This window comes from Lithobates pipiens, unplaced genomic scaffold (assembly GCF_037356315.1).
Source record: "Lithobates pipiens isolate NorthernLeopardFrog02 unplaced genomic scaffold, aLitPip1_a1.2 Scaffold_30, whole genome shotgun sequence".
Classification (NCBI taxonomy): domain Eukaryota; kingdom Metazoa; phylum Chordata; class Amphibia; order Anura; family Ranidae; genus Lithobates; species Lithobates pipiens.
The window spans coordinates 101,959,180-101,973,973 of NW_027507791.1; the positions used below are offsets into that span (position 1 = coordinate 101,959,180).

A 14,794-nucleotide genomic window follows, 5' to 3' on the forward strand; every position below is an offset into this window, starting at 1 on the left:
CCTGAACTGGTGGTCGCAGGATCAGAACCTATGAAAGAGAAAATCCTTTCTCCCGGTAAATTGAAGACTACAGATGCCAGTCTCTCATGCTGAGGAGTGACCCTAGACAGGCTCACAGCTCAGGGGAAATGGTCAGGGACAGAGTAGACCCTGCCCATCAATGTCCTAGAATTATGGGCAGTACGTCTGGCCCTACGGTCCTGGCGGTGGAGCTTCAGGACTGCCCCATCAGCGTTCAGTCTGACAATGCCATGGCAGTGGCCTATATAAACCACCAAGGCAGTACCAGTTGTTGTTCAGCTCTGAAGGAGCTGAATTACATACTAGCCTGGGCAGAGGGACATGTGCCAATTATATCGGCGGTCTATATCCTGGGAGTAGAGAACTGGAAGGCGGATTATCTCAGCCACCAGCAGATCTGCCCAGAGAATGGTCCCTATACCCAGAGGTGTTCCAGGAAATTTGCCAAACTTTGGTATGGCCAAAGGTCAACCTACTGGCATCCAGGTTCAACAACAAACAGCAGTTTGTATCTCGAACAAGAGATGTTCTGGCAGTTGGAGCTGATGCTCTGATAGTTCCATGGAGCCAGTACTCCCTGGTTTATGTTTTCCCTCCGATCTCTCCTTCCACATTTGTTGCACAGGTTTCGGAGAGAGGGGGTTTCAGTCATTCTGGTGGCACCACCCTGGCCCAGAAGACCCTGGTTCCCGGAGATTGAGACTGTGACAATAGATGGACCATGGCTGCTTCCACGTCGCCCCAATCTACTGTCTCAATGTTCTGTATTCCACCCCAATTTACAGTCTCTAAATTTTACGGCATGACTATCGAAGCCAGGGTGTTAAAGGACCATGGCATCTCGGGACCAGTGTTATCTACTCTAGTGAAAGCTTGAAAAGCTGTCACTAGGAAGATTTATCATAAGGTCTGGAAGACTTATATTGCTTGGTGTGTAGCTAGAAAATGGCATCCTCGGAAATATGTGATTGGGAGAATTCTCTTTTCTACAGTCAGCTGTGGAAATCAAGTTGGCTTTGAATACAATCAGAGGTCAAGTTTTGGCCCTATCAGTATTCTTCCAAAGGCCTTTAGCCTCCGATTCACTGATCCAAACCTTTTATGCAAGGGGCAAATCACTTGCTCCCCCCATTAGGTCACCTATGTGTCCTTGGGACTTGAACTTGGTGCTATCTGTGTTACAGAAACAACCATTTGAACCTATTAAGGAAACTCCATTAGACTTGCTGTCACACAAGCTAGCCTTCCTGATGGCTCTCATCTCGGCTAGAAGGGTGTCGGAGTTGGTGGCCCTTTCATGCAGGGAACCGTACTTGATCCTTCACCATGACAGTCGTGTTACAATCTGTTCCATCTTTTTTGCCAAAAGCTGTGTCGGCCTATCATTTAAATCAAAACATTATTTTGCCTACTTTTTTCTCTAAGCCTTGTTCAGCAGAAGAGAGATGACTGCATTCTTTGGACATTATCCGGGCAGTCCAGGTTTATTTGTCTAAATCTGCGGTGATTCGAGGATTGGAAGAAGGGGCAGGCGGCTTCCAAAGCTTCCATTGCCAATTGGATCCTTCAGTTGGTCATTCAGGCCTAAGGTCTGAAACATAAAACTCCTCCATGTAGGGTGAGAGCTCATTCTACCAGGGGCGAAGTCTTCAGTGCATACATTCACAAAATGTTATCAAGTGGATGTTTGAGCAGCGTACTGTGGGCTGCCATATAAGTTCTGATGGCTATTGTTTGGCAGGGTGTCTCCCTCCCCTCAAGGCTATTGCTCTGGGACGTCCCAGCAGGTAATATTAGCCTGACTCTCTGTCCCATGATGTATGAAAAAAAGATTTTTACATCATGCTGTAAAATCCTTTTCTTTGAATACATCATGGGACACAGAGATACCTCTCCTCTTTTTTGAGAATTGAGAACTAAAGTGCTTCCTGTATGGGTTGGGGTTATATAGGTGATCACTTCCTGTCTGTTTTACCAGTCCATTTACCTAATGATGAAGTATAACCCAGCAGGTGATGAATATTAGCCTGACTCTATCCCATGATGTACTCAAAGAAAAGTATGATGTAAAAATCCTATTTTTTATTTTCAGTAATTCCATAATATTCCATTTGTTACTGTATTTTTTATGTTTTCTGTCCACATGATAATATATACATTTTTTTTTTCTAGTGAAAATACCCATGCAACAAGGCTTGATTCCAGTAGCAGCACGGACTGTTATTACACACCTGGTGAATCATTTAGGACATTATCCAATGAGTGGAGACCCCTCCATGCTCACTAGTCATATCTGTGAGAATCAAGACAATCCTTACAGTGACAGTTCCGACCTCTCCCCACAGCTCTTCCACAGCCCCAACCTCCAATTCTTTTCTTTGAACAGCACTACACTGGTTTCATGCTTGCAGATTCCAGCAGAAGAGAAGCTACCTCCCGGTGAGGACATGTCTTCTGCCAGCTCGATAGTGCGTGTTATCATGAGGGACCTTTCAGGTAAATACAGTTGGGAATCTTCCATCCTTTATGGACCTGCACTAGAATGTTCTGGACAAAAGTCTCAGTGGTCTTCCCTTCTACCTACTTTTCCTGCATCTTCTGTTACCCTAGAGGAAGAACATTCAACTAGCCAACGGGAAGCTGAGGAGTTTTCCGCATTCCAGTCAAGGAGGAGAGGCAGGGAATCTCTGCCTTTATGGGACAGCTTATCAGATGAGGAAGATGTCCTTGACTGCCTTTTGCAGTACCTGGGAGCCACGGGCCCTGAGTGCCTTCAAAGAGCAGGAGTCCCTCTGAATGTTCCTTCACCTCCACCTGCCTGCTTCTCTGAGAAACTAGAGAATGAGGTCAGTAATGCCATTTTAAAACAGAGTGCAGAAGAGAAGGAGTTTGTGGAGAAGCATTGCAGCAATCTGCACATGAGAGCAATGCCACAGGAGGAACCAGCCAACCAAAAACCGGAGTCAGCCTTCTACTACTCACGACTGTTGCTCAGTATCCTAGGCATGAACTCATGGGAGAAGAGGTAAAGCTTGACCTGTTTTTTTTATTTTATGCTGCTGTTTGCTATAATGCAGCTTCTACACTGTATTATGTTAGGGCTTCATCTTCCTCAACTGTAATTACATATCTAAAATTTTTGGGGTTTGTCTTTATTTATTACAGATACTTATATATTGTGCTGTCAATTTACACATATATATAGTAAATTCACATCAGTCCCTGCCCACAAGGAGCTTACAATTTAAGGTCCGTAAATCGCATTCATACTAGGCCCAGTTTAGATAGGAGCCAATTAACCTCCCAGCATGTCTTTGGAGTGTAAGAGGAAACCAGACTACCCGGAGGAAACCCACGCAGGCACAAGGAGAACAAACTCTGTGCCATGGTTAGGATTTGAACCAACAACCCTAGTGCAGCTAGGCAGGAGTGTTGACCATTTAGCCAGTGTGCTGCCTTAAGTGAAACTTGTACTGAGAACCAAGTAAAGAAAGTAACTCTATTTAGTAGTGATAAGCCATAAAGTGCATTGTCGTGTTTTGTTTTTTTTCCATTGTTGCGAGCTTCCTAAAAAGAACTGGTATTTGTGGGTATTGGGGGAAGGAAGGGTGTAACGGCACTTTTGCCAATGGACAAATACAACGGGCTTTAGATATTCATTTGAGACCCTTCTAAGAACATACATAACTTGACAACTGCAGTTGACCCTCCTTACTTGCTATAGTCCTGCCTAAAGCAGCTTTTGCATTCCTTTTGAATTGTATGGGGGAGAGAAATTGTTTTCGCATGGACAAAAGCCAGTCAAAGCTGCTCCTCCCTGCCGCCTGCCGTTCAGAGGTCAGGAACTGAGTTACCGATTATGAGACCCGAGCACTCTCATATTAGAAAAAGAGACAAAAGTATGGTTAGTCTTGTGTAACCATGGACTTTCAGAAATTTGACAATTGTGTATTTCTTGGGCTTTCTGTGGTCCGTCTGGCATTGGAAGTTCTTGAAAGGTAAAAATAAGGCAAGTTATGATGTTTACTTCTGCCTTGCAAGACATGACAATTGGCACCTGTAACTGGTGCATATCTGGGTTTCATTGTTTTAAAAAAAAAAAAAAATGTCTGTAGAAAATTGATTGTGATGTAACATCTGGTATTATAGTTCTATATGTAATTTCATTTTTCAGGAGAAATTTTCACCTTCTTAGGAAAAATGAAAAATTATTGCGGGAGCTGAGAAACCTTGATTCCAGGCAATGGTAAGAGCTGTGCAGTTGGCTGATATTTGTCTGGGTATGCAGTGGTTTTATGTGACAGGTAAAAAGTAAGGCCAACCATACATGTATTGAAATTCTACAAATTTAGCAGGGACTGATGAAATTTCGATCCATGTATGGGGCACGCTGACTGTACAGAAGTAACAATCGACCTCTGTACAACCAGCCTTGTCAGGTTTCTCCAATCGATCAGTGCTGCTTGCTATAATCAGTGTGCTCTAATTGCAGGGCAGTTAGTACACAATAACACAGTGAGAGTGATTCTCTTATACACTATGAGTGTGTTGTTTTTAATTAAAAAATGATTAATGAATGGGCTGCCTAAGTCTGTTGCCTCTCAGGATAAGGATATGATTGTCACCAATGTTTGGTATTAAAGGTACAGTCTCCAGGGTTCTTATGCTTTTTCTTCCACTATTTAGTGAGTCACCAACCTAAAATAGGCATGTGCATATTATGCATTTCAAATCTCCATTAGTTGCAAGTTTGTACATGTTGATGCTTTATTGGCTGCATTCTGGGTCAGTGAACACTAAGTTATGAAGAATAGGAATAGGAACCACGCACCATATTTATCCCTTGATGGGTTAATTTAACTTCATTCTTTCCCTCTTCCTGCCTGCTGCTTAGCTAAATGTCTGTTTAAATGTTCTTGCATTCCTTCTGTTCCATTCTGCTAAGGGCTCTGGAGGAAGGTTTAGATAAGATATATGCAACAGAGGTTCAAATGGTTGATAAATGGTACAGGATTACAAAAATTAGCAAAATATTTGCTATATCCTTGATGTACTTTCCACTTAAAACCTTTGGCGGAGTTCTTCTTTGGCTAGTTCAAGACATTGAATGTGCTAAACACCCCCCCCAAAAAAAAAAAAATCATCATAGTACATAGTACATAGGGCATATGTAGCACATCCAGTCCTGACTCGCCTCCTACACCCAAGCAATTCTCAGCCCTGATTAATCAAATCCGGATTTGCTGTGTAAAAATAAAGAATCAAAGGAATGAACCTTATATTTGCAGATGTCAGTTAACTGTTTTCCGTCTGGGCAATCAGATGCCCTCTATCATGTGATAACTCCGACCAATTACAGCATCACAGTAGTAAACATGTAACCTTTAGATAGTCTTACCAATTTCTTATTACAGTAATCATCACTGTAATAAGCAATCAAATTGTAAAAAAATAAGAATCCCCCCCCCGACTAGTACAGTGTCACTATGGTGATAGTGTTCTGGTGGCAATATGGACTGGATTGGATCGGATGCTCTCTGTAAACTGACACCTGTACATTTATATTCGCATCCCCATAGAGAACGATGGGTGGTCCAATCGGGTCTGTCGGAAAAACAGACCGGCAGGCCTGATTGGTTCGCTCGTTTGAAAGTGGCATAAGGCCTTGTTCGCATAGGGCATACACAGCGTACACTCCTGTAAGGCCTTGTTCACCTGTACAGGGATACACAGGTGTTCCAAAATTCCCTGTGCAGGCAGTGCCATTAATGTAATTTGGGATGTAGTAACTGCACGAACAGAGCCGTGGCTCCCAATTTGACATTTATGTCAATCCGGCTACATGTCCCTGAGCTCACACTATCTGCATTCAGGGTCGTGCACCCACACGGATGTCAGATTGGGAGCAGGGGCTATGCCTGTGCAGGCGTTGCATCTCAATTGACATAAATGGGACTGCCTGCATGGGGATTCACAGAACGCCTGTGCAGATAAACATGACCCTCAATGGCCATACACTTTAGTATGCCCCATGTGAACAATGCTGTGGTAGCAATTTAGCAGGAATTTTGTAAGTTATCTTGTGTTTGTGTGCACTAATGATTATAGTGTATTTTTAGTGAAAATTTGAACATTTATTGTGGGGCCCACAAAATCTGTTTTTTTTTTATTTTTATTCTACAGGTCATGTGCTTTCAGAAAATGTATGGTTTGGGGGGAACTTTTAAATTCTGAAAAAAAGGGAGAGAATTTGGAGGGGATTATCACGGTGCTTGCAAATAATAATAGAAACTGTATATTTAAAAAGTTATAGTTTAATAAAGACAAGATAAAAAAACAGAGCAGTTTGCTGAGTAGCATTTAACATTTCATTATGGTGGTCAGGTAACAAAAGTTCATGTAGAACGGGGATCTCATATTCGTATACTATCCCGACATGTTTTGCCTTATGGCTTCATCAGTGAAAATACCAGTCGACCACTACAAGAGACTGTACAAATATTAAAATATTACATAAGCAAAATATATTGATTATAAACATAAATACAAGTAACAAACAAATCTACATCATTTGCCAATATCCACCCAAATGGGAAGTTTACCACCTCAGAATTCCCAAAGAGGGTCACAGCCAAGAGAGGGACCATCAAGAGGGGGAGGCACTACACGGCCACAGAGGACACACAACGACCAGGCTAATAAAACAGGGAAAAAAGGGGAAGGAAAAAACTTGAGTCCCAAATGTTTTCACTGTCAGTCATTTGGAGAAATCGCACGATAATGCAAATCACCAAAAGGTGCTTAAATGATAAACCTATGATGAGTAAAGAGTTTTACAGACAAATTACTGAAGAGCATGTAGTGGAGGGCACCTAAAATATTGGGCAACGTGTGTCCAATACAGATGGAATAAATGGCTCTGAAACAAAAAAATAAAAAATGGGAAAGGAAAAATGAAAAGGACATATTAAAACCAAGTATGATATAGACTAATGATTTATTAGTAATGATAAATTGATGGGTGAATAAAGCCTAGGATTGGATTTTTACAGAATCCAATTCTAGACTTTTTTCACCCATCAATTTATGAATAATTTTGAAAACTAAGATAAGACAGGGTTATATATAAGATATCCATGTAATAGACTAATGATGACTAATCTCTTTTCATGAAGCTTATCTCATACTTCGTTTTAATACGTCCTTTTCATTTTTTACTTTCCCATTTTTTTTCTCTTTTTTTTTCTTTTTCCGTTTCAGAACCATTTATTCCATCTGTATTGGGCATACGTTGCCATATACTTTAGGCGCCCTCCACTACATGCTCTGAGTTAACTCTCTTTTAAGTAAATAATTTGTCTGTAAAACTCTATACTCATCATAGGTTTATCCTTTAAGCACCTTTTTGCGATTGGCATCTTCATGCGATTTCTCCAAAATACTGAAAACATTTGGGACTCATGTTTTTTTCCTTCCCTTTTTTTCCTTTTTATTAGCCTGGCTGTTGTGTGTCCTCTGTGGCCGCGTAGTGCCTCCCCATCTTCCCACTCTTGCTGGTGGCCATCTTTGGGAATTCTGAGGCCGTAAGCTCCCCATTTGGGTGGATATTGGCAAATGATGTAGATGTCTTTGTTACATGCAATTATATATGTTTATATTCAATATATTTTGCTTATGTTATATTTTCTATTTTTTTGTACAGCGTCTTGTAGTCATTGGTTTATTGATATTTACCCCGATGGAGCCATAAGGCGAAACATGTCGGGATAGTTAAATGCTAATCCAGGGCTCGACAAATCCCAGGCGCCAGGTCGCCGTTGCGACTAGAAGTTGTGCCCTGGCGCCTGGGTTCTTGTCACTGACAGGTGCCTCTGTTGCTGTCTGGTAGTCGGGATGGAGCAGGAAGAGAGCAGCTCAGCAGCCTCTGACATCCTCCTCCCTTCTCCACACACTGTTGGCAGAGCAGCGCCGCAGTGTGTGAAAATGTGTTTAGAGAGAAGCTGTCAAAATTGAGGCTGAATGTCGGGGTGGACGGGACACAGCTTTCCAACACCAGCCAATGGGATGGGATCTGGGCGGGCAAATACATGTATGTGGCCCCTCCCCTTTCTTAAGCAGCCCAATCATTGGCTGGATAGCTGCCGGGTCCCGCCCACTTCTGACATCACGCTGGATGTGTCAGCTCCTCTCTCCATACAGTTTAACACAGTGCAGCACTGCAGGGAGCATTCAGTTTCACAGTTACACTATTGGCTGTGAAACCTGCCAGTGCCATCCAGTGCCACCTGCCAGTGCCAACCAGTGCAATCCAGTGCCACTTGCCAATCAGTGCCAACCTGTGCCACATACCATCCAGTGCCACCTGCCAGTGCAATCCAGTGCCACCTGCCAATGCCAGTTAGTGCCACCTGCCAATGCCATCTGTCAGTGCCAGTTATTGCCACCTGCCAATGCCAGTTAGTGCAACATGCCAATACCATCTGCCAGTGCCACCTGCCAGTGCCAATCAGTGCCACCTGCCAGTGTCAGTGCCAGTTAGTGCCACATGCCAATGCCATGTGCCAGTTAGTGACACTTGTCAGTGCAATGCAGTGCCACCAGTTAGTGCCATCTGCCAGTGCCACTTGCCAATCTGTGCCACCCATTGCCACCTGCCAATGCCAGTTAGTGCCATCTGCCAGTGCAACCTGCCCCTAGTGCCATCTGCCAGTGCCACCTGCCAATGCCATCTGTCAGTGCCACGTGCCATCCAGCGCCACCTGCCAGTGCCAGTTATTGCCACATGCCAATTAGTGCCACATGCCAATGCCACCTGCCAGTGCCATCCAGTGCCACCTGCCAGTTAGTGCCACCTGCCAGTTAGTGCCACCTGCCAGTTAGTGCCACCTGCCAGTGCAATCCAGTGCCACCTGCCAGTGCAATCCAGTGCCACTTGCCAATCTGTGCCACCCATTGCCACCTGCCAATGCCAGTTAGTGCCACCTGCCAGTGCCAATCAGTACCACTTGCCAGTGCCAGTCAGTGCCACCTGCCAGTGCCACCTATTACCACCTGCCAAACAGTGCAACCTGCCAGTGCAATCCAGTGCCGCTTGCCAATGCCAGTTAGTGCCACCTGCCAAAGCTACCCATCAGTGCCACCTGCCAGGTCCCATTAGTGGCACCTCAGTGCTGCCTATTGGTGTCCATCAATGCCTCCTGCCAGTGCCCATCAGTTCCAACCTCAATGCCGCCCCATCGGTGCCGTCTATCAAAGCACATCAGTGAAGGAGAAAAAAACGTATTTGCAAAAACGTATAACAAAACAAAAGTTGATTTTTATTTTATTTTTAAATATTGCCTTTTTCTCTTGGCATCAGGCATGAGCAATTCTTATTGTCCGATGCCCCAGACATGCAGTTCTGGGCGCTGGGTAGAGGATTTAAATAACTGGCTCCTAACTCTTTCAGCTGGCTCCTAGATTCTAAGCAAATTTGTCAAGCCCTGTGCTAATCAACAAACTGCTCTGGTTTTTAACCACTTCAATACAGGGCACTTAAACACCTTCCTGCCCAGACCAATTTTGAGCTTTCAGCGCTGTCACACTTTGAATGACAATTGCGCGGTCATGCTACACTGTACCCAAATTACATTTTTATAATTTTTTTCCCACAAATAGAGCTTTCTTTTGGTGGTATTTGATCACCTCTACGGTTTTTATTTTTTGCTAAACAGATAAAAAAAATACTGAAAATTTTGAAAAAAAAAGTTTGTTTTTTTGTTTCAGTTTCAAAACTTTGTAAATAAGTACGTTTTCTCCTTCACTGATGGTCACTGATAAGGCGGCACTGATGGACACCAATGATGTGGCACCAATGAAGTGGCACTGATGAGGTGGCATTGATGGACACTGATATGTGGCACTGATGGGCGACACGGATGGGTGGCACAAATTGGCATGGACAGGCGGCACGGATGGGCACTGATAGGTGGCACGGATGGGCACTGATAGGCGGCACGGATGGGCACTGATAGGCGGCACAGGTAGGCACTGATAGGCGGCATTGTATTATGTTGTACTCTACTAATGGATGCCAATCGGTGCCAAACAATAATGCATGCCAATCAGTGATGCCCATTGTGGGCACTGATTGGCATCCATTATGGGCACTGATTGGCATCCATTGTGGGCACTGACTGGCATCCCTGGTGGTCTAGGGAGGATTACCTGGTGGTCTGGTGGCGTCCCTGGTGGTCCAGTGTGGGCATCCTCGGGGGGCTGCGCTGATAATCGATCAGCACAGACCCCCCTGTCAGAGGAGAAGCCGATCACCGGCTCTTCCTATTTACACTGTGATCAGCCCTGATTGGACACGGCTGATCACGTGGTAAAGAGTCTCCGTCTGAGACTCTTTCCCGAGATCATAGTTGCCGGGTGTCAGACTGACACCCCGCAACAACTATCGCCGCGATGCGTGCCCCCGGGGCGCGCAGCAGCTCAAAATCCTGATCACGTCATATGACGTCCGATCAGGATTATGAAACCACTTTGCCACCGTCAATTGCCTATAGGGCAGGCGGCAAGTGGTTAATCTTGTCTTTATTAAACTATAACTTTTTATACATACAGTTTCTATTATTTGCAAGCTATAATCCCCTTCCAATTTATCCCCCTTTTTGAATACTTGATTATTTGGGATGAGGTGCTAAATACTAGGTGTTTACCTTAGTCCGACACAATTCTACAAATGGTTAAAGGATTAGTTCACATAAAAAAAAATGCAGGTAAAAATAATATATTTACTATTTTTTTTGTTTTAAGGAGCCTGGAAAGAATTGCAGCGGGGATCAGCAGATAACTGGTGCCATGCAGGTCTCCCTGCAGGCTGTCAGTGTAAGCTGTCTGCCTGTACATCATACGAGCAGGCAGAATCTAACTACAATAGTGCAGTGGTAGTTCAATGAGAACTACAAGCCGACAGCCGCAAAGAATATCAGTACTTGTAGTGCATTCATTCAACTCTGTGATTGAATGTAACGGTCACGCTCTTTTCAAAAAGTGACAGCTGGTATGGAAAACTTTTCCCCGTACTGCTGTCACACAGAGGGCTTCCGATCGTCGAGCCACTGCAGGAGTGGGAACATGTTGGATTTTCCACCCTAAGAACAAGTGTAACATGTAACACGTTCCTGAATCTGAACTTATGCTTTAAAAACTTTTGTATGATGTGTTTTAGTCTGTTGGTTTTCTCAGATTCATTATTCATATTATGTATAGAGAATCTGAGATTTAACTTTTATTTTTTCTTCTTTCTCCTGTCAGCCGTGAAACACACAAAATAGCAGTGTTCTATATTGCTGATGGCCAAGAAGACAAACAATCCATACTCTCGAACACTGGAGGCAGCCAGGAGTATGAAGACTTTGTTGCAGGACTTGGATGGGAGGTAATAATCCCCTGTTCATATCTTACATAAAAGAGCACAGCTACACAATTTAGCAGAGACTGCACCAAATATATGGGCTTCGTTTTTTATTGGTTGATGGCAATTAAATTTTTTATTTTTATGCCATTACAAGGAGGTCTAACTCTTCTTGTTGGATGTTTTACTAATTTTATGTGTTGGATATCAAAGAAGAAATAGGAGCATCTACCCTTTGGTGAGCAGAAAGAGTGGTAGGGTCTCTTGGTGCCAAAAGTTCTTAGGAGATGTAAAAAGGGACCACCTCACTTTTTATATTGCTTGGGAACTTTGAAATATAACTTTTGGATTACCTGGTCAAACCCTAGTGAGCCAAGCACAGTAAGCTGTGTTTTTTCAAAACACTAGCATATGTGAGTGTGTACGTTATGCGTGTGTGTGTGTGTATTTATGTACAAATATATGCCGGTGTATATGCATGTCTGTACGTTACTGTTGGGCCTTGTTCAAATGGACAAACTTAAGTGTACACCTTGGAATTGTCTGCATGAGGATGCACTGAAAACCTGTGTATCCTCATGTCTGTGCGGGCAAACATGGCCCTCACACGAGTGTACATGTAAATGAGGCCTAACAGTAACGTACTGACATACAGTTGGGTCCATATATATTTGGACACAGGCACAATTTGAGTTTTTTTTTTTAGGTATTTAACAAAACATATTCAAGCTATAGTTATATAATGGATATGGGCTGAAAGTGCTCACTCAGGTTTAAGGGACCAAAAAGTAATTGGACAATTGAAAAAAAAAATCTGTTTCATGGCCAGGTGTGGGCTACTACTTCATTATTTCTTCATCAATTAAGCAAGTAAAAGGTCTGGAGTTGAAGTGTGGTATTTGCATCTGGAATCTATTGCTGTGAACCTACATCATGCATTCAAAGGAGCTGTCCGTGCAAGTGAAGCAGGCCATTGCGAGGTTTCAAAAATGAAACCAATCCATTAGAGAGATGGCAACATTAGGAGTGGCCAAATCAACAAAGAACAACAAAGAAGAACGCACTGCTGAGCTCAGCAACATAAAAAGGCCTGGACGTCCACAGAAGACAACAGTGGTGGTTGATTGCAGGATCCTCTCTATGGTAAAGAAAAACTCATTCACAACATCCAGACAAGTGAAGGACACTCTCCAAGAGGTGGTCATATCATTGTCAAAGTCTACAATCAAGAGAAGACTTCACGAGAGCAAATACAGGGGGTTTACCACAAGGGGCAAACCATTCGTAAGCTTGAAGAATATAAAAGCCAGTTTAGACTTTTCCAAAAAATATCTAAAAAAGCCAGACCAGTTCTGGAAAAGCATTCTTTGGATGGATTAAACTAAGAATAATCTGTACCTGAATGACGGGAAGAAAAAAGTGTGAAGAAGGCTTGGAACGGCTAATGATCCAAAGCACATAACGTCATCTGTAAAACATATTGGTGGCAGTGTGGTGGCATGGGCATGCATGGCTCCCAGGGGCACTGGGTCATTGGTGTTTATTGATGATGTGACAGAAGCAGCCGGATGAATTCTGCAGTGTTTAGAGACATACTGTCAGCCCAGATTCAGCGAAATGCAGCAAAGTTGATTGGACAGTACTTCACAGTACAGATGTACAATGATCCAAAACACACTGCAAAGGCAACCCAAGAACTTTTGAAGCAAAAGAAGTGGAATATTCTGCAATGGCTGAGTCGGTCCCCTGATCTCAACCCAATTGAGCATGCATTTCACTTTTGCTGAAGTCAAAACTAAAGGCAGAAAGACCCACAAAGAACAACTGAAGACAGCTGCAGTTAGAGCCCTGCAAAGCATTAGAAAGGAGGAAACCCACTTCATTCAGTCATTGCCAATAAAGGAGTCTCAACAAAATATTTAAAATTAACATTTTGTTTATGATTATAGTCCCCTGAAAATGGGGGGGGGGGGGGCTGTGTATAAAAAATGGTTGCAGTTCCTAAAATTTGTACTTTATATTTGTGTTCAGCCCCTTGAATTAAAGCTGAAAGTCTACACTTAATTTGGATGGTTTTGGTTTAATTTTGTTCTGGTGGCAAAGAGAGACAAAAGTATGAAAATTGTGCCCATATATACAATGCTGTGAAAAAGCATTTGCCTCCTTTCTGAGTAAATAAAAAATACAGTTTTTAAATATGATTGTTTAATTTATTAAGGCAAAAAAGCTTTCTAAACCTGTCTGCCTTTAAGTGAAAAAGTAAATACCCCCTAAACCTAATAACTGGTTTTGTCACCCTTGGCGGCAACAACGGCAATAAAGCATTTGCGATAACTGACAATGAGTCTTTCACATTGCTGTCAAGCAATTTTGGCCTACTCTTCTTTGCAGTATTGTTTTAATTCAGCCACATTGGAGAGTTTTCCAGCATGAACGGCATGTGTAAGGTCATGATGCAGCATCTCAATTTCATTTAAGTCCAGGCTTTGACTAGGCCACTCCAAAGCCTAAATTTTGCTTTGTTTGAGCCATTTGGAGGTGGACTTGCTGTTGTGTTTCGGATCATTGTCCTGCTGCATAACCGAAGTGCACTTGAGCTTGAGGTCACGAACTGATGGCCGGACATTCTCCTTTAGGATTTTCTGGTAGAGCTCAGAATTCAAAGTTCCCTCAATTATGATAAGTCGTCCAGGTCCTGAAGTGGCAAAGCAGCCCCAGACCATCATGCTACCACCACGTCTGGTATGATGTTCTTGTTATGAAATGCTGTATTGGTTTTATGCCAGATGTAACGGGGCACACGCCTTCTAAAAAGTTAAATTTTAGTCTCCTCAGTCCACAGAATATTTTCCTAAAAGTGTTTTGGATAATCAAGATGTTTTTTGGTAAATGTGAGATGAACCTTTGTGTTCTTTTTGGTCAGGAGTGGCTTTGGCCTTGAAAGTCTCCCATGGATGCCATTTTTGCCCAGTCTCTTTCTTATTGTTGCATCATGAACACTGATCTTACCCTGAGGCAAGTGAGCCCTGCAGTTCTTTAGATGTTGTTCTGGGTTCTTTTATGAGTCGATACAATCTTTGTAGGCTGGCCACTCCTGGGCAGGTTCACCACTGTTCCAATTTATCTCCATTTGTGGGTAACGGCTCCCCCCGTGGTTCACTGGAGTTCCAAAGCCTTAGAAATTGCTTTGAAACCCTTCCTAGTCTGATACATGTACATTACTTTGTTTCTAATCGGTTCTTGAATTTTGTGGCATGATGTGTGGCTTTTTGTGATCTGTTAGCATGCTTTACTTTGTCAGACAGCTTCTATTTAGGTGATTTCTTGATTCAACGGGTCTGGCAGTAATCAGGCCTAGGTGTGTAAAGTGAA

The 14,794-nt window shown here is 43.0% G+C and overlaps 1 protein-coding gene across 10 annotated transcripts in view; it reads left to right on the top strand.

The window, feature by feature from the left end:
• RALGAPA1 (Ral GTPase activating protein catalytic subunit alpha 1) overlaps positions 1-14,794 on the top strand; it is a 368,491-nt gene that overhangs the window by 263,978 nt on the left and 89,719 nt on the right. For all 10 annotated transcript variants that reach the window (XM_077464690.1, XM_077464691.1, XM_077464695.1 and 7 more), the window contains 3 exons: positions 2,194-3,046; positions 4,196-4,267; positions 11,323-11,446. In XM_077464690.1, coding sequence (XP_077320816.1) covers positions 2,194-3,046; positions 4,196-4,267; positions 11,323-11,446 — 1,049 coding nt within the window. The remainder of the gene's footprint in view (positions 1-2,193; positions 3,047-4,195; positions 4,268-11,322; positions 11,447-14,794) is intronic.